The sequence below is a fragment of the Neofelis nebulosa genome, chromosome 18 (assembly GCF_028018385.1).
Source record: "Neofelis nebulosa isolate mNeoNeb1 chromosome 18, mNeoNeb1.pri, whole genome shotgun sequence".
Classification (NCBI taxonomy): Eukaryota; Metazoa; Chordata; class Mammalia; order Carnivora; family Felidae; genus Neofelis; species Neofelis nebulosa.
This window is the reverse complement of record NC_080799.1, coordinates 27,926,626-27,947,469: the sequence shown is the minus strand read 5'-3', so window position 1 is coordinate 27,947,469 and position 20,844 is coordinate 27,926,626. Positions and strand designations below refer to the sequence as shown.

The window sequence follows — 20,844 nt, the reverse complement described above, 5'->3', positions numbered from 1 at the left end:
GATCTCACAGTTCATGAGTTCGAGCCCCACATCGGGCTCTGTGCTGACAGCTCAGGGCCTAGAGCTTATATATGCTTATCCTTATAATATGCTTCATACATATTATGTGTCTCCCTCTCTCTGCTCCTCCCCTGCTCACACTCTGTCTCTCTTTCAAAAATAAATATTTTTTAAAAACTAAAAAAAAAAAGTCTCAGAGAATATGTAACAAAAAGATGGAAATTATAAAAAGAAAACAGAAATTCTAGAGTTGAAAAGTACAATAACTGAAATGAAAAACTGGCAAATTTGCATCAGCAAATTTGAAGATGAGTCAGTTGAAATGATTTAATCCAAGAAGCAGAAGGAAAAAATAATAAAAAATGAACTGAGCAATTGAGAGACTAATGGGACATTATCAGGTCTTCCAGCATACACGTAATGGGAGTCCCAGAAAGAGAAGAAAGGAGGAGGCGGAAAGAATATGTGAAGAAATAATGGCTGACATCTCTCTAAATTTGATGAAAAATTTAAATCTGCACGTTGAAGAATCTCAGCGAATTCCAAGTAGGATAGACTCTAAGTAATCCAAACCCTGACACATCATAGTCAAAACCCAAAGACATCATGAAAACAGCAGGGGAAAAGTGAATCTTCATATACAAGGGATCCTCAATGCTATTAACACCTGATTTCTCTCCGAAACCATGTCATCTCACTGCTCTCTGTGGCCAGGTTGGCAAGCATTTACTGGACATGATTAGCTCTGACAGACTGTTGGGTTTGTGTGCCTCTCTGCTTTTCAAGGCCTGTGTGTCCGGTTTTCTGTGACACAGCTTTTCCTTGTAGGGATGACATGCCTTATAATGACCCTCTTTGTGACAACAGACATGCTCAGACTGGCTGTGCTAAATCATTTCAACAGTGTCTGGATCTATAGATATCGGAGAGTCAAAAGCCTCTTGAATTAAGATACCCCACGCAGCAGGGTAAAACTCGTTATGACTTCCTTTTGCGTGTAGTGATACACAGGTGAGCTACTGAACTGCATGTGGGATGCTGTAGTTCCTATTTGGTTTCCTTTTTCCTATTGTGTGCAAGTCTTTTATTTGGCTGGATTGGTTACCTAGGAGACAGCTGCAGGGTAAAGATGGATTGGCTGTTTGGGAAATAGAATTACAGGCCCCTTAAAGAAACAAAGGACCTATTGGATAAAACAAAAATTAGTGAATGGCTGAGCTTGTGGTTAATTATTAATTAGTGTGCCTTAGGAAATCACATTGAGCAAGACAAGGTCTACAGAAGAACCTATTTAATCCTGCATGATTTTAACTTTAGCTTGTTTTTAATTCTTTCAAGCTCACCAAATGCTTATTAAGTCCTGCTTTGTGCCCACTGCTACAGGCCATTCCAGGGGGTTTCCAATGAAGTAGAAGGTTCAGTTCTCTCCTGAAAGGCCCATTTTCTGTTTGAGGTAAAAAAGAAGCTACCTTAAAATCAAGTGCATGATTGTGTGATACAGACTAAATGTGCCCAGAGAATTTGGAGGGTGTAAAAGGTCTTGGCTAGTCAACATGAGAGGTGGATTTGAATCTACAAACAGGAGATAATTCTTTGAGGTAAAAGATGAAATTTAAAGACCTGGTGTGAGTTTGGGCACAACAGTACCTGAATTCACAAGATGTAATAGCAGCAGCACAGTTAACCTTTGCAGATCCCTCTCCCCAGACATTTTATGGAAAATATGTGACTATGATAGAAGTTATGTTGACCTAGAGTCTTACTCAAGGGAAAGAATTATAGCAGCAATGTCGACTCTTTGTACTAGCCCTCCTATAATTTATTTAAGGAAAGTCTATTTTCACTGAAAGTGTGACAGAGTATTGGTTTTTAGAATCTTTGACCATACAACAATGCTGGGCACATCGACATTCAATAAAATTTTTGTGAATTGATGTTCTTACATACAGCATATCTCAGCTAGCTTTAGCATTCTTTTCTTCCAGAAAGTAGCTGCTGAGTATTTGGTCTTGATGTGTGGTGGTAAGGACCTTTGTAAATATAGGAGTATAACTGCTTTTAAAACTGAACATGTGTCAGATTATTTCCATTTGGTTTGTAGCAGGGACAGCTCTCATTTTCATTGTCTTACTTGTTCTGTTTGTAGTCATTTGATGTGGTATGCCAGTCAGTAGAAGAAGCAAGAGCAGTCCCCCTCAGAAAGCTTAACAATCTACAGGCACAGGAAGTTACATTGAATTTGACCCCTAATGCTCTTTGCCATATCTATAAACGGGAGGTAAGAGGTAGCATAAGAATACTCAGAAATATTTTGAAGGAAAGACAGTTTAGTTACTGGACCTACCTACAATTTTAAATATTTGTCAGCAACAAGTAATTATCAAATGTAAATCTAAGTCCATTAGTTATATAGTGTTACCAATAAAACTTTCTTTGTATTTTAAATTAAGTTGTGAAGAAAGTTACTGCTGTAATCAGAATCCACAGTATTGGATTTTGTCAGAGGATTTTTCGTTGCCTGTTGTCTATTCTTAGAGCAATTACAGTTTTATAAATGGGATAGTGACTATAAAGGGTAATTTGTTAGAAGTCTTTTGCTGAATGATCAAGAGTAGTTTCCTGTTCATTCTTGAGCATTCTGTGAATCCCTTCTTTATTTCCAAAATTATAATAAAATGCTTTATCATAAGACAAGCTCTATCCCTCAAGTTTTCTTTTCAACGAAACTTTTTACGGTTTCGATTTAAAAACAATTACGCAACTTCCTGGTACCTACTCACCCTATGCTCTCCCTTTTTCTGCTTCAAGCAATTTCAAGGTTAGCAATTAAGTGTCAAAAACTTTTAACTGATTTACTTCTCTTAGACCTACTAAGTCACTGAGCTCCAAGCAGCACCTAGAAAGGATAGTGTGTGGAATTATTATAAAGGTTTGCTCACTTTCTATTCCCCTCCCAACCCCCATATGTCTCCATTCTGCCGGAGACAATCCCAAATTATAATGCTGTTTACCTATGTGGAGATCACAAGATGGGCCTAATTATTGGATGATTTGACAGAAAAGGGTACAGCTTCTTTGAGTGCTCTTCTTCCCCTCTACCAAAAGAGTTATAGTCAGAATTAGCATTGAGGGTACGGGGGACTAGAACTCAGTTTTCAGAAAACTGATTTTTCGCTTCATTTTCTTTGAACACTTTGGTTTATTTCTAAAAATATATCAATGGCAAAACACAGGTTGCAGGGGCGCCTGGTGGCTCAGTCAGTTGAGTGTCTGACTCTTGATTTCGTCTCCAGTTGGCTCAGGTTGTGACCCGGGGTCGTGGGATTGAGCCCCTAGTCAGACTCCACACTGAGCATGCAGCCTGCTTAATAGCCTGCCTCTCTCTCTCCCTCTCTCCCTCTCCCTCTCTCCCTCTCTCCCTCTCTCTTTCTCTCTCTCTCTCTCTCTCTCCCCCTCCATCTCTCTCTCTCTCCCCCTCCCTCCCTCCCCGCCTCCCTCCTCCCCCCCCTTGCCCCCCCTCCAGCAGCCCCATCCACCTACACGTGCATCTATATCCTCATGTCCAGCTCTGGTCTATCTTTCCCACCAAGGCAGCTTCCCATAATGTCTCTAGGAATTTTACTGACTGTCCTCAAAAAAGGCACTTGTTTGTGGCAAGTGCTATGATTTTGAGGTTAATGTGTTTTTGGTGGTGGTGGTGTTAATGTTTTTGCTCAAATTGAGAAAACAATTAAGACCAAAAAAAGATGCAGAAATCTATTATGTTTTCAGTAGTTACAGGAATTTATTTTCTTGTGTTTTAGACAACAGTTTTCCCATTTGTAGATGCTCTTAAAGGGAGAAACAAGCAGTTTTCACTCAAAAGTAACATTTTAATTGTTCTTCTTAATGAGGAAGAGAATAAAATAAATACTTTTGCCTTCCATATCTAGGTTTCTATAAATCAGTTCACCCTAAATTTGATAGAGGGGTTCCTTGGGTTTGACATAAGAACATGTTTATGTAAAAATAGCACGTGATGTTTTACAAAAATCACTTTCATGTTATTTAAATGAGAGAGGGGGCCTTTGAAAAGTTTCCACTAATGCCTTTGCTCCTCTGCTGAAGCATGCTGGTAATGGTTTAGCAATCTGAACAATTGTATGTTGTACAAATTGTTGAACTTACCAAATGGGGGAGGACCTACCAGTTTTCCCAACTTTTTCTTGAACTTAATGGAAAGGTATTTATATTATAATATTCTTAGGCTTTTTAACTTTAATAAAATATGTTCTAATATTTAATCCATTATTTAATTTTATCTCTATATTATGATTAGATATTTCAAGTTTGCCTTCATTTTCCTGAAAAGTGTTTTTCTCCATCCAAAATCAGATAATGTACATTGGGTCTTGGATCTGAGAATAGAAAAGTTCCACTTCTTTCTGCTAGTATGTAAGTTCAACAAGAGCAGGAGCCTCATCTGTCTTGTTTGTTGTTACTTCGCTAGAGCCCAGAACATTGCCTGACACAAGTACTCCGAAAAGTACTTGTTCAATGAGTGACTGAAAGAACTGCCTCTTGTGGTTTTGTGATTTTTTTTTTTTAAGTTCATTTTGTATGTTAAGTATGACTACGTTGTGAATTGCAGAATGGTGAATAATAAGACTCGGTGAAATAAATGCCTGAGCGATCCACACAGAAATAAGATGACTCAAGGGGTGTTGGTGGGGAATATTCCCTGGAATGACAAACCCACTCAAGTGTTCCCACCTTTTTGCATCTCCCCAGGAGCACTCACTGTGGGCCTTGTGCGACAGTGTCAGACAATCCATGGACGAGACCGGACGTGCATCCCACCTCGGCTTCCCCCAGAGTGGGTCACCACACTGTTTTTTATCATCATGGGAATCATTTCATTGACTGTCACATGTGGTTTGCTGGTGGCTTCCCACTGGCGAAGAGAAGCTACAAAATATGCTCGATGGATAGCCTTCACTGGAAGTAAGTAACCTGTGCTCACCAAATTTGTCTAGAAGGCGCGCACTCTGGTAGTTTAATGAAGATAATCCAGAATCAGTAATAAGGACTCCGTAATCATCAAAGAGCACCCCCAGTCTGGCCATCATATAGACTCTGCACAGCCCCGTCAGTTCTTCAGGATTCTCACCACAAGACCAAGACGTCTGAAACCTTAATTCTTTGTATAAAATGCTATCTTAATGAATTTTATTTTTGCTCACATTGTAACATAAGTGTTCCAGGTCTGTGGCTCAGAGCTACCCCTAACCCAAGTCTTTTACTCTTCTTAAAGGTATTGGCATCCTCTACCAAATAAAGATAAATCTAGAAGAGAATATACAGAAGTATAAATTAGATTAAGGTGGTGATTTACTTTTCAGTATCATTAATTTGAGTTTCTGCTATGAGTTGTTGTGGGACCATTGAAAAATCAACACATATGGTTGTTTGATAATTATTCATCAACATTTCTTACTCCATTAAGCTATGTCCCATGTTATGATATATATTATACATTCTCTTGTACTTTGCAAGATTGCTTTAATTTCCCAACACGTCACTGGCTTTTCCCAAATTAAAAGCAGCAAAAATGCACAAAGGAAAGATATCTCTGTAATTTTGCCTTCTTGTTTCTTTCTCTGTAAAGTAATTTTGTTCCCCTTCCCCCAGAGGGAGAGGACATTTGTCAATGTCTGGAAACATTTTTGATTGTCACAGTGAAGGGGATCCTACTGATATCTTGATAAGAGGCCAGGGATAGGGTAAAACATCCTACAAATGTGAGGGACACTCCCCACAACAAAGACTTATCTGGCCCAAAATGGCAATGGAAATGTATTTATATTGTAATATTCTTAGGCTTTTTAACTTTAATAAAAGTTTAAGTTATATAAAGAACAGGATAACTAACGGTACTTATGCCAAATACCATGGGGTTTAACATCTAATTCAATGCCTTATAATTATCTCAGGTTTGCATAAGCTTTAAAAAATGAATATTATGATACAGCTTACTTTCACTTGATATTTTCATTTAGAACTTGTATGGTAGGGGTAAAACACAATCCCATGTCTCCCCATTAGTGTTAGATTAGAACTCATTTTATCCTTAAAGACCCTAACATAGGAACATTAGTTCATGAGTCTCCATTTCTCCCCATCTCTCTGTGAAACACTTTAATGTGTATGTTTCTGGCTCTGTTTTATTTTTGTCTACATATCTCCCTTAGTTTTAAAACTTAGATCAAGTTGCCTTTGACTAAAAAAAGTCTTCCTTCTTATTAAGAAATGTGAAACAAGTTGAGGACCTGTTTGAGGTCAAACAGACCTCCTGAGACCATTCTTTTCTGTATAGTAGGGTCCACAGGCAGTTGTAGAGACAGTGCTGCTAAATTAAAGGGTATTGATGAAGAATTTAAAGAGAATTGTTACTCACAGATACAATTACTTATCAGGTAGAATTCATTCTTTAAGAAGTAAAATAAAATCAAAGAAGGAGTATTTAGTTTATGGATTTTTAACTTTTAAAAAGAATATGTGCATATGGTACATAATTCAAAGCCTAAGAAAGGGTCACTAGGTGAAAAGTAAGTCTTACTTGTGGCTCCATCACCTAGCTACTCAATACCTCTTTGCTGGAAGCAACCATTGTTACCAGTTTCTGGGATTGCCTACCAGAGGTGCCCTGTGGATAGAAACGTATATGTATATGTGTGAATGTTCTATAAATAATATTCTGTTTATACTGTTCTGTACCTTGGTTTTTCAGCTCAACAATATCTCCTAGTTAACGTCATCTAAGCCAGCACAAAGCTGCATTACTCTTGTGTGCTTCCTTCAACAGGTTGTTTTTGTTAACAGAGCTAGTCTGCTGGGGTGGCAGTCTTGAGAGAGATTGAGCTCCCCCTGGTGTTTCCACTCAGCCTTTGAAAATGTACTTTATCTCTATTTTATATATTTCTATTCCACTTAAATTACAGTTTTGGTCAGAATGTCAGGGTAACATTTTCTGATAGGTTTACACAGTGGGGAACTGTCAGAGGAGAGCCGCATGTGATGCAGCTTGCCTCTGAGAGCAAGGGTAACAAAGATGTGTGTTTTTCTTCAAGTCTGACCCCTTATCCTTTCCTCTGCCACTGTAATTTACATTCTCATCTCCCAATACACCCAATATCTAGCTCTCACCACCAAGAAATCTGTGCCATGGAAGATTTGAAGCTATTGTCTTTACAGGCTTATTTAGAACCCAAAATTTAATTGTCAAAAGTTGATAGGTATTATCAGCATTAATAATTTTTTTTAAGTTTATTTATTTTGGGGGAGAGATTGAGAGAGAGAGAGGCAAAGATGGAGGGAGAATCCCAAGCAGGCCCCATGCTGTCAACTCAAAGCCTGACGCAGGGCTTGAACTCACGAAACTGAGATCGTGACCTGAGCCAAAATCAAGAGCCAAACACTTAACCAACTGAGCCACCCAGGCACCCCCACATTAATAATATTTTAAGATCTAAAGTAACTTCACAGGTCCCAATAGCTTAAAAGAAAACTCATCCTGGGGCACCTGGGTGGCTCAGTCAGTTGAGCATCCGACTTTGGCTCAGGTCATGATCTCACAGGTCTTGGGTTCAAACCCCACATCAGGCTCTGTGCTGACAGCTCAGAGCCTGGAGCCTGCTTCGAATTCTGTGTCTCCCCCTCTCTCTGCCCCTCCCTTCCTCATGTTCTGTCTCTCTCTCAAATATAAATAAATGTTAAAAGTTAAAAGAAAAAAGAAAAGAAAACTCATCCACCTACATTAAATCTTCCCAGAAGTATAGAGAACCTAATTCTTTGGATTAAAAACCAAGATTAGATGGAATAGGAGTTTATTGCTTCCTTAACATCTCGTTAAGCTTTTTGTAACTAACTTAGAAAATATTTAACTATTGTAAAATATTAAACTCTACTTTAAATATAGTCATTAAATGATTACTCCATTGTAAAAGATAGCTTTTATTTTATAGTAGAAAATAGAAAAGGATAAGAATGAAGTTGGCACATTAACAGAATGAACAATTGTAATATCTGTGTATCTCTAAAGCACTTCTAAATTATTTGTTTCTTGAGATTAGATTAGTCAACATTAAGAAACAAGTTGTTTTTAAAACAACAACTATCCCATTGTTATTCTATTAGTTTGTGTATACATATGTAGATTGTGATTTCGTTTTACTTACCAAACCATATTAAGGCAGAAGAACCATTAGAAATTGGTGACAGATGACACTGATAACTGGGCATTGACAGTACTAATAGTCTTTCCTGCTGACTATACAACAGAAAGGCCAGAAAACCTAATACTTGACTCTTTCACTTGTCCTGTAGTAGGCATCTGAAAGAATACAAATTCACTTATGTAACATTATTTGGTGTGGTTCATTGGCCCAAAAAGAAATAGTCTCTATGTCTGTCTATATAATATAAAATAATCCACCTAAGTGGTGCAAAGCAAACAGAATGCTGAAGTGTTCCTTAAACTAGTGTATTAATTAAGAAAATGTTACTTCTTAATACCTTGGATATTACCCTAGAGGTATTTCTTCCAGGAAAAGATTCCTAATTGGTTTTTTAAGGACTCACCTATTAAATTTGTTGATTGCTTAACACAGAAATAATTTAGGACAAGTGTTGGCTGGTATGTTTATCCAGGACTCTGTATTCCTGATACAGAAAAAAGTTATGTTTAACTTGGAAAAAGTTTCTCATTTGGTTAATGATGGAGAGCTTCATACCCTTCACATGCAGTGAGTATAGTAACCTATGTTCACATTACACTGAAAAAAATGTTTCTGCCTCCAAAGAAATTTGAATGACTGTGAATATTTGACTAATGTGCTTTCAAAAAGCATAAAATATTTCCTTGAAAAAGCTAGCCTATCAATAGGTAATTTGTGTTCGCTAAGAAGAGTGTTTCTTTGGTAGCCCAGGGGAGCAAGCTGTTTGCTGAAATAGAGGGCTGTGGAACTCTACCCAGATACTGGGTTTTCTGATACCTTTCTAGAAACATTTTAGCAACTAATATACAGTATTTCATTGTGTTTGTATACAAAACTCAAAGAGTGTCCTCCTGTCCCACTTTAACCTCTGTTGTACTCAGAAACCTGAGAGAGATTTTATTTTTTTCTAATATTGTCCATAATGAGAGATAATGAGAGAGTTTGCTAATCATCTCAGAAGGCTGAGATTCTTTCCACTACATGATTTTAAATCATTAAGATAAATGGTACTATATTTGTGTGTACCTTTTCTCCACTTCTAATACCGAGAGGAGCTGAGAATTAACAGGATAATAACTATGATGATGATAATATGCAACATTTATTCAGCACATACTGTCAACCTGGCACCATGCCAGGGACTTGACATTGTTTTGTTTATCCTTCTGGTATTTACCCCATTTTTAAAAGGAAACCAGAAGCCTAAGATTGCTAAGCTATAAATAGTGGAACCAGAACATAGCCCCTATCTGATTGTAGTCAGAGCCCTTAATCACTACATTAAACGGTCAAGTATAGTTTATGCAAACACCTGAAACTAATGTAACACTGTATGTTAAATATACTGAAATTAAGATTTTTTTAAATTAAAGTTAAAAAAAGAATAGTCTACGTAAGCACTTAGTAGGTTTGGAGGCCTTTCTTAATGCTGATATTCAAAATCATCCTAACACTTATATAAAAGGCTTTTACTGTATTTAATTGTTAGGCTTTGTGGATATTATGTGATATATAGCATATGTAAATCTTTTGACAAGTGCGCCGTGTTTTAACAGGTTTGACCACGTTATCAACCCATAACCCTTCTTCTTTTAAACTTCCTTTGTGCCAAATTTTCATTGTTTTCTTCATCACCAAACCATGTTACTAATGTTGTGTTTTGGTTTGTTTTACAGTGATCCTTTTCTGTATGGCTGCCCTAATATTTCCAATAGGATTTTACATCAATGAAGTCGGAGGTCAACCTTATAAATTACCCAACAACACAGTAGTTGGGTCATCATACGTACTTTTTGTCTTATCAATTTTCTTTACTATAGTAGGACTTCTATTTGCTGGCAAAGTTTGTTTACCAGGCTGATGAATGTCTAATTTGCTCAACTCTTTTATTATTTTTAATTTTATTTTATTTTTTTATTTTTGGAGGGGAGAGGACAAAGGCAAGGCATCTGAGCAGTCCTCTCATAGGAAGATGCTTAGATGAAACTGATGCCGAAAAGGAAAAAAAAAAATGCTTTGATTTGTTCTCACTATGCACTTTGGATTTAAAAACAAAACAAACAAACAAACAAACAAATAAGGAGAGCCTTTTCCATAACCAAATACAGACAATATTGACTAAATCTCCTGAGCATATTCAGGCAGTCAGGTCTGCACTGTGATAGCAACGTAGTGAAGGAGAATGCTTTATAATGAAAAGCATGTGGCCCTTTGTGACTCTGTTGTTCCGTTTTTAATGTCTAACGATTAATTGAGGACAAAAAACAAACTCTAAGTATTTATGAATCATGGTGGACCAGAGGCTTACAAGAGAAGTTCACGTGGGGCTGGCCTCACCTCCTAAGAAATTAGTATTCACAGCTTCCTTGTAATGGTATGAGCCTTTGGTGCCAGAATGATTTGCTGTTGCATTACTATACCAAGAAGCCAATAGATCAAAACTTGTTTGCTAAAATGTATGTAAAATTCCTGAAATTCCCTATTCTCTGTGTACAAAACAAAACAAAAAAAAAAAATCAAACACTAAGAAACATGTTGGGGGTGGGTGGGTGGGGGAAATATTCCTTATATTTATATAAATATATATATAATATATATATTTTGCTGATGCAGTATACAGTGTGTATATATGTGTGTGTGTGTGTGTATGTGTGTGTAAATTTATATACACACACATGCAAACCGTTCCTGGAAGAGAACTCTGAATGCTTTGCTAGCAAAACACTGTGGTGTGCAAACCTAGAACTCAATAGAAAAAAAAGCCATTTATCTGAAGGCTGCGTAGTGGAGAGAGTCTTCAGTTTACCTCATTCTTTGTAGCAGCCCTTGATTTTAACAGGTTTTTGTAATAGGTACAAATAATCCCATACCTTTCTAGGTCCAATTTTAAGTTAAGCTAAAATTCTTTGTAGGGTTAATTTATTTGTATATGATTGTAGAAGGTAAGATCATGTAAAATGTTATAATTTGGGGAATCTTGACACTATTTAAATTATTGGCAACTGTTGTCTGTTGTACAAAGGCTCTCTTTTTCTACTGGCTTAGTCTGTTACACGAATAATGCATTTTCTGTGTTCAAGCACACAACTTTACATAAATACAAAGTTCACTGCTAATGTCAGTTCATAATATTTTGGCTATCTACAACACTAACTTCACTCTGCTATAAAAGTGAAATTTGTGTTCATCTGTATGCATTATTAACACATCTCCTTTACCAAAAACCTGAGCAATACAATGTTTTCTTTATATGCTATATGCCTTTGTTTGCTAGAAGCTAACATTTTTGTATTTACTTTAAAGGGCTGTACTAAACCCACAGCTTTACGTTTTCTCCTAGAAGCATTGCCACTAACCCTTGAATCCATAATAGTTTTAAAATACAGTATTTCTCTTCTCCACGTTTCCATGCTTTCATATCAGTGCTTAGTTGTTATTCCAGGTGAACACTATGACGATCTCCTGTTTGAGATGTGGGGCAGGAGGTTCTTTCTTGGCAATGGAGCTGAGTTTTTCTTCTTTTTAGTGAAACGGCAACCCAGATGTCCCTATCCAGTAGAGTTAGAGTCCCGTGTAGTCCATGCTTCACACAAACAGAAATGAATGCACTGTTTTTTCAAAAGAGCTCAATTATAAATTATAAGATGATTACTTCCGAGATGTGGCTGCCTCTTCAGATATTCAAAGAAGAAAATGGAGGAGCCTGACGTGTTTCACACTGGCTTGTTTGACATTCATATATCTTACTGTTAACTCAGCAGTATTTTATTGTGAAAGAAAACCCCAGTGTTCAGCTCACTCAGGAGTCAGAAGAGGTGAACCACCACTCTGGTGCATTCCTTGAGTATTCTGGGGGAATGTCACACCTTTCCTTCCCAGGGTTAAAGAAACGTCTTGGGAAATGACTGAAGGAGACCATTCTTCCCCAAGTATTATCATGTCTAGTTAATTCTGAGAAAACCACTGGATGTGTTCTATGGACATTTGGGATTACACTTCCCACTGTGATTTGATTGGTCCTCATTCAAATGGATCACTTTGAAGAGAAGTTTTGGTTGTCACCATTAATACCACTGAGATAAAGTGTTAGCAAAGTACGGTTCAAATTAATTTATGATATGATCAAGAGCTTTTCTCTTCCAAAAGATGAATTTTATTGTAAATAGTTTCTCAAAATATTTTTAACTGGATCACAAGCATGGGGAGAGAAAGTTTCTCAGCTGCTAAGAATTTCCCCACTGTTTACTTCTTTCACTTACAGTGGTATTGCATATAAGATTACAAAATGTAAGGTTTTATTTGTATCTATTACCCAAACCATTAAATGTCTTTAATTTCCTCATTGTCTTGGAGGTCCAGTGCACAAAGGGCTGATAGGGGAACCCTCCCTCTAACCAGTCAGCACTCTAACCCAGGATTGAGATTGTCCCATCAAGTAGTATGTGAAGTCAAATCTTTGTACTCTTCCAGACCAAACAATGAAATGGATTCATTCATTTAAAATTCTATAAATTCTGTAAGTGAAAAGATAGACAACTGTCAGCAGTTGCTTTTTAAAAAGATCACTATAATAAGTACTACATAGTACGATATTAATTTATAGCAGGAAATCATATCTTGTAAACTGTATATAAAACACTGTTTTATGGTGCAATCATTTGTCAAACTTTTGTCTGTTACATTGTTTTTAGAGTGTGCGCATTCTTCTCAGACCTAAGAACATCACTGTAAAATCTGCTGAAAACTGTTTATAGGTTTTATTTGCACAAGACTTAATTAGTTTGAAATTTTTGGAAGCTCCTATTGAACATGCCTAAGCATCTGTAAACATGAAAAATCTTGGATTCATTAAAAGCAAACATTTCAGTATGATTTTTCCCAAAGGTAATCCATGTTCTATGTTGTTAATGTGTGTACGTAACTTTTCTGACTCTTATACTTCTTATCCTATTTTCTCTTCCATTTGTTTTGTTTTTGAAGAATGGCTCCTCTTTTTTTTTTTTTTTTTTTTAATGTTCTAAATGACCAAAACACTTCATTGGTTTTTACCCTTCTGCCTAAAGCTTTGATATCCCTGCTTGATGTTCTGTGAATTCACTGTTTAATCTCTTAAGTAAAATAATAAACAGTCCTGGTGACATACAATCTATTGATTTAGAGGAAAGGCCCTGAAAAAGTATTGGAAACTAACTTTAGATATACTCTTAGCTATCATTTCGCATCGTGGGCTTCATGGGAAGAACATGTTGCATTTATTTTGTCTTTATTAAAAGACTACTAGCCACAAGTTACTCTGATTGTAGTAACTGTTTTATCAACCTGCTTTGATCTTCTTTTAAAAATTAAATTTACATTCACAATTCAAAACAGTAAGCTGTCTTTCAGAACTAATTTTTGAAGGATAAAAATATATGAAGGAAAAACATGGCCTGTGTAGGTTGCATTCCCTACACAGGACTTAACTAGTTGTATCACCTCAAGAGATTTTAGAGTTTGTGATCAAGGTCTGTATATTACCCCAAATTTTATTAAGAATTGTTTTCTAATTGGTTATAACATTTTTCAATTAATAATTTCAAAACAAATTGTTAATACAAACTGTATAAAATGAACATAATTTTCTTCACTTGTATTTTTGTTATTGAGCAAGTTTATCAAAATAAATTGTCTACTAAAGAAACTAAAAAGGCTTCTATTGCTTTGAAATAAGCTTTGATTTTAAGATTTTACTTCAGAAGTTGAATTCTTACAGAGGTTTTACCTATTCACACAGTGACAGTGCCGTGCCTCTTTGTTTTGTTTTAGCATCGGGCAGGGGGAAGGTCTCTGTCTCTTTTTACACTCCTGCTCCCAGCTCCTTCCTTGGCAAGAGATGCCATTATTCTAGAGTGTAGATGAGGCCAGATTTACCAATAAGAAGAGTCACTCCGCAGTAAAAAAAAAACAAACAACAACAAAAAAAACACATATACACACGTATGTGGCTTTCTCTTCTGCATCATATTTTTATGGACTGGGAGAGATCTACTGAGCCAAGCCCCTCAAAGCCAGCCGTCTTGTGTTTCTTCCTCACACATAGACCTAAGCCATTCATCTTTGCTTCTGTTTCTACTTCACTGCAGGCCAAAGGATCTTAACTTCTAAGATTTTTAGATTGGGGTTGAAGGAGAGTACAGAGTCTCTAGACTCAACCATGTGCTCCATCACAGCTTTACTGCACCTTTCTCGAGGGGTCTTGGGATAAGCCCAGCTGAGTAATAGCTAATAATCAAATAAAGCACTGCATTTACTCTTTGCTGCTGTTTCTCCTTTATATGGCCTTTACAGGAGCCTCATGGGGAGTGTGAAGATAAAGACAAGATAGCATTTGGACATCCTTGAGTTCTGGATCATGAAGGCATCTTATCTTCTTAGGGTGGCCAGTCATCCCCATTTGCCTGAGACTGAGGGGTTCCCTGGGACATGAGACTTTCAGGCCTATAACTGGGAAAGTTCCGTGCAAAAGGGATGAGCTGATCACCCTATCTTTATACCATCCAAATCTATCCTGATGTATAACACAGGTATTTGAAGAGTTCCGTAAATATTAATCGATAGATCAATTGGAAATTGTAATAGTAGACTTCCACTGAACTTATAAGACAGCGGGAGAAAACACTTTTCCTTCTTTTTGGTAATAATTTAGGAAAAAACAGACTGGCTTTAAAAACAGTAACATGAAGGCACCTGACTGGCTCAGTCGGTAAAGCATACAATTCTTGATCTCAAGGTTGTGAGTTCAAGCCCCATGTTGAGCATAGAGCCTCCTTAAAAAACAACAGCAACAAAAACCATAATAACATGAGTCCAAAAACACATTTTGACTTAGTCTTGCACTAACTCTGTTCTAACCACCGTATGAGAAGATTTTAGGAAAAATACCAAGACTAAAGGACTGGGTTCCTCTTATGCAAAGTCAACTCTTCTGGGTCACAGTTACCCAGCAACAAAGTAAAAGTAGGTATTTATAAATGGAATCAAAGATAGAAAGCATAATGCTGTATTACTTTTTTTTAGAGTTTTGGTTCTTTTCCCAGGAGGAGAAAACAATGGGATGGCATTTTCAAGCACATTCAAGTTTTCTACAATTCAGTCCCAGTTCCACTCACAGACTTATGACCACCCAATATTAAATTTCAAGAAGAGATTTCTCATGAGACTCATAAGATTGTAGAGCTGGATGAAATCTAAAAGAGCATATCCAGTGTTAACTTGTTCGAGATGAAGAAAATGAAGGTCAAGGCCTCAGAAAAGTATACCGACTTTCCCAAAGTCACACAACCAGCAGAGCCCTCAACCCAGGAGAAAATGCCTTTGACAAATAGTCATTGGGCAGTTGACCTAGGACAGCTGTTCTGGTCTACAGCCGTCTGAACCAGTCTTCCTTCAACTTCGATCTACTTCGATCCACCCAAATAACTTCTGCCAAAATAATCTTAACACGAAAGCATATCGTTTCTTTTGAGTTCCTGTCATTCCTAATCTGCAGAATGAAGTCCCATCTTCGTTAACATAGCTTCATGATCTGGCTTTCAGTTTTGTTTTTTCCCCACCACTGTATCTTTTTTTTTTTTTTTTTTGTAGTTTTATGATTTTATTAACACAAATACAATGTGCACGTAAGCTGCTTGTCCATTCATTTTCTTCGCTGGCACAGCCTGGCATTAGGATTGGTGACTCTAATGGACAGTTGGGCTGCTCTTTCCACAGTGGCCTTGTGGTTCTAGGAGGAGACAGTCTTACCACTGTATCTTTTCATCCTACGCGGACAAGCCAGCTATTCTCCCTTCTTTCACTGCACCTGCTCTTTGTCTTAGTTGTGGCTGCACTACCTCCTTCTCACAGTTTTCCCTAATACCTCTCATATTTGCAACATATTTAAGTTTTTTGTGCTTTCTCTCTTTGTTTATACCTCTGTAAAAGAACTTATTTGGGGCAAGTAGAGTGCCTGGATTCAAATCCTGCTTCCAAAATTCTAGCTGTGTGACCCTTGATAAATCACTTAGCCTCTGTGAGCCTTGGTTTTTTTCACCTATAGAATGGGGCTAATGTCGTAGGGTTACTGTCGGTTCAAATGAGAAAACAAGGAGAGCACCGGGCACATAGTAAGCGTTCAAATGTTAATTGCTGCTGTTCTTATTTATAAATACTTCTTGATCACTGGATTACAAACTCTTGAATGCAAGGAATGTGGCTTTCTCATTTTCCTTAGAGACCTGGCACAGTGATTTACATGTGAACTGAATTATCATAATTAAATTTGGGGCTAGGTTACAAAGAAAAATTATGAAACTGTATTTGAAAGACCTAATCGCCTGTCTGCCAGGATCATTTCAGTGAAATCCTTCGTAAAAGCAGAGGCTTTCCTAGATCAGCCTTTCATAAGTAAGTGTGGTTATTTTATTGGTAAGTATTTGACCATGTAATACGCCAGTTTCTTTAGGATGTAAGACCTAAGACCATTACTACTCAAGACCCTTTGTGGACTCAAGACCCTTTACTACTGAATTCACAGTGCTCTCATGTGGACACTAATGCAAAAAGGACCAGGATGATGCAAGCACCCTGTTGATCCTGAGATAACTCTCTGGAGGCTTCTTTCAAGCTTTTGGGTCTCAGCTATCTAGAAGCCACAGATTTGGTATGTTTCACAAAGACTTGGTTCTGCCAAGATGGTTTTAGTTATTTCTGCTAAAATGAATAGACTCAAGGATTTGATCTCACTTTAAATGTAGTTATCCCCAACTGGCCATTTTATGGCCTTTTAGTAAATACTGCCATTGTATTTGGTCATCATTAAATCAATCTCTATTATCTGTCAAGGCAAGTCACTAAAATAAATGCGGTCTGGCACTATTTTCATGTTGTTTAAATATTTAATTTACTTGCCTTAGACAATTCAAGTATTAGATAAAAATTTTTAAGTTTATTTATTTTGAGAGAAAGAGAGACTGGGGGAGGGGCAAAGAGAAGGGAAGAGAGAGAGAATCCCAAACAGGCTCCGCACTGTGAGCATGGACCCAAACATGGGGCTCAAACTCAAGAACCCTAAGATCATGACCTGAGTCAAAACCAAGAGTCAGATGCTTAACCAACTGGGTCATGCAGGCACCCTTCTTAAATAAATTTTTTTTTTAAACCTCATTCTTTTACTTCGCTTCGATCTCTGTGGCAAAATGCAAATGCAGTTGAAGAACCAATCAGAGAAAATCCTATTATGATAAATTGATGACGAATTGTTCTCGAGGAGAAAATAATCCATCCACTTATCTAAGAAAGCTTTTGACTACCTCATATTTTACTAATGTCATTAGTAGCAAAGTGAACTCGTATTGTGGTGTCACTCCCACTCATGCCACTCTAGCATTTCACCTCATTTTTACATCATTAGAAACATTTTCTTGTCTGAAGTGCTGTTGTGGAGACAGAAGTTACCATAACCCTAAACTGGGGCAAAGGATTTTTTTTTTTTGTACAGTAATACATTTGTAGAATTAAAAAAAAAAACTGTAAGAAGTTAAAAGTCCCTCCTCAACCCACCTTCCAGAGATTATCACTGTTAACAGTTTATTAGGTATTCCTGCAGATATTTTGCTATATTTACAATATATGTATATCATGTGTGTCTATATGCATGTTGTATATATGTGTGTCATGGGTATGTCCTGTTCAGTTGTTTTAACAAAAACAAGATCATATTATACATACCTGTCACTACTTTTTTTAACTTATGGTGGACATCTTTGTTCACTAAATATAAATCTTATGCATTTTTAGTGGCTGTATTGTGTGTGTGTGTGTGTGTGTGTGTGTGTGTGTGTGTGTGTGTTGATTTACTTCCTCCCTTTTTGATGTTCAATGTTGTTTCCAGGTTTTTTGCTATTACAAATAATGCTGCTATGAACTCAGGTCTTAGGTAACAGAAACTTCCCAAATATCATGATAACTAACATTCTAACTGAAGCATATCAACTACTGTATTAAGGCAGTTCATAAATTTTTAAATATTGTGTTTAAGAGATAATGGCATTCAATTAAGAGTTTGGAGAAAGAAACTAACATTAAATTCATGCTTTTTTTTTTTAAGTTTATTTATTTATTTTTGAGAAAGCACAAGTGGGGTAGGGGCAGAGAGAAAGGAAAAGAGACTCCCAAGCAGGCTGCACACTGTTGGTATGGAGCCTGATGTTGGACTTGAACCCACAACCTGTACGATCATGGCCTGAGCCAAAGTCATACGCTTAACCAACTAAGCCACCCAGGTGCTCCCATGCTATGTGTTTTTCCATATGTCCTCTTAATCATCCTCCTAAGGTAAAGTAGAAGTGGTATTTTATAGACCAGAAAACCATGGATCAATTTACCCAAGGTGAACAATTTACCCAAGGTTCAGTAACTAGTTACTATTGAATCTGGGTTTCAAACCTAGGTTCTCTGACTTCAAATCGAGGACTACCTCTGCTGTCCTGGCTAGTGTAAGGGAAATAAAAATAGCTTGTCCCAGTTGCATGATTTCTTGGCTCAGACATGAACAGCTGAATCTATGGTTTGCTTCTTCTGGATGAGGAATGCAAACAACCATAAAAGGTAGTCCTGCTTAGAAACAACCTATAAATGTTATATGTTTTGTTGAGGGGAAAAGTATGTAAGTTATTATTAAGTTGTGTTTAATCTTCCATCATTCCCCTCTCATTGTCAGACTTTCTGCAATCTTGCTACGTGGTAACTTCACTGATTGGTGAACTAGATGACATCACCCCTTGATTTTACTGTTTCCCTTTTGGGAATTGTGTACCCAGGAAAATTTTCCCACACAGATATCTTGTCCCCTCTGTAGCACTTAAAAGAACACCAATTAACTAGATCCCTGCTACCTTGTTGATAGGAAATCTACTGGCTATTGGTTTACCCTCAGGTCATTCACGGGTTCATGACCCAAATATTAAGAAGTCCCCTCTAACTCTTTGGGATGAACACTGGGTGTTGTATGTAAGTGATGAACCATGGGAATGTAGCCCCAAAATCAAGAGCACACAGTACACACTGTATGCTAACCAATTTGACAATAAATTATATTTTTAAAAATTTTTTTAATTTAAATTTTTAAGAAAAGAAGCCCCCTCTAGTCATTTGTCATCTTTCTACACTTATTACTAGTGAGACATCAACTATTCCAGCCTGGATGGTGCAGTAGTTCATGTCCATCCCACACTCGGGCCATGGCGAAGTTTGGTGAGCTGGGAAGACTTTCTCCCTGGAGTGAGGATGCATTTCCTCTTAGACCTTGGCATCTCAAAGTGTTGCTACCAAACAGTAGGTCTCTAACTCCCCCTGATTTTCAGATACCTGATTTCTTGACCTCTGTCTCTGTCAGTAACAATGACCTTTCAGTATTGGGTTTTGCTTCTTGTAAAATGTTGAAAAAATCTATGTATCCTGGAGCAATGGGAATGGTGAGGGTATTAAACTACATGTCTTGGGCCTTCATGTCTTCCAAAATGGTGTCTCAAAGCTAGCCAGCCCCTTCTACCCCCAGGATTTCCAGTAGGGTGGACACAAGGCCCCTCACCTCTTGTTCACAGACTAGCTATTGATTGGTTGCTTTCGGCCTTTTCTGACTTCCTTACCTCTCTCTGATCTCCCTCCTCTCCTGCCTTGTTGGGTGTCGACGAAATGCCCTTCCAAATGCCACACTACTCTCTGCCCACAGTAACGGGTAGGTAAACAATGTCGATTTTGGGGGGATTTGTTGTTTCCCATCTGGCCAAAGGAGCCACTAGTAGTGTCAACATTGGAAGAGGTACTCTGCTGTATGATGGTTACCACAAGTAGCACATGCTCTAAATTATAAAATCAAAGGTTCATAAAGTGAAGATAGTGATTTGAGAAATTACTTAGATGAACTAAGTAGAGATCTCCTAGCCTCTTACAAGCTGGTAGACATTGGGTACATCACTTCTCTCTTGACTTCCATAAAAGGAGTTGAGTTGAAGAGGTCCCCAACTATGGGCCAAGGGCTGGTTACATCACAATCACCTGGGACCATTGTTAAAGATTCCTGTTCCCACACTCTACCACAGTTCTGTACCAGTCTCCCAAATGCAAGTGTATGTATGTTTTCTTAGCAAACAACCCATGAGCACCTGGGTTTGGGAACCACTGCAGTGGACGATATCTTATGACACTGAGAGGTCACTGAGCCCGCAGCTGTATTAGCCAGGTTTGGATGAGGACAGACCTGGTGGGGGTGAAGGAATGCCAGGCCTCTCTCAGGGTGTGTGCTGGGGAGACCCCAGAGAATCTGAGGAGTAGAGACAGTTACCACCTTTCACGCCTGACCTAGCGCCTTGCAGGCTCTCTGCTATCTGTCTTCAGTTCCCACCACAGGATGTAACCTGGGCTCGGTACTGGTCTAAACTAGAAATAGAAAAGAAGTCCAAACCCTGCTTCCAGGCTTTTGTAAAGGTGGAGAGAAGCAGAGTGCCTGGGGAGAGGTTGTTATCAACGACAAAGTGGTAATGTCCTCCCTGGGGTGAGGGCAGGTTTTTTG

At 37.7% G+C, this 20,844-nt stretch overlaps 2 protein-coding genes across 9 annotated transcripts in view; both read left to right on the top strand.

Moving 5' to 3' along the window:
* The window catches only part of MOSMO (modulator of smoothened), a 64,435-nt gene extending 51,292 nt beyond the window's left edge, over positions 1-13,143 (top strand). The window contains exons 2-3 of the mRNA XM_058710900.1: positions 4,771-4,983; positions 9,932-13,143. Coding sequence (XP_058566883.1) covers positions 4,771-4,983; positions 9,932-10,116 — 398 coding nt within the window. The 3' untranslated portion in view covers positions 10,117-13,143. The remainder of the gene's footprint in view (positions 1-4,770; positions 4,984-9,931) is intronic.
* Positions 13,144-13,274: 131 nt separating this feature from the next.
* VWA3A (von Willebrand factor A domain containing 3A) overlaps positions 13,275-20,844 on the top strand; it is a 68,569-nt gene continuing 60,999 nt past the window's right edge. For 5 of the 8 annotated variants that reach the window (XM_058710889.1, XM_058710895.1, XM_058710896.1 and 2 more), the window contains exon 1: positions 20,409-20,809. The gene's annotated coding sequence lies outside the window, so the exon portion shown is untranslated. The other 3 variants (XM_058710892.1, XM_058710891.1, XM_058710893.1) reach the window with 3 other exon arrangements.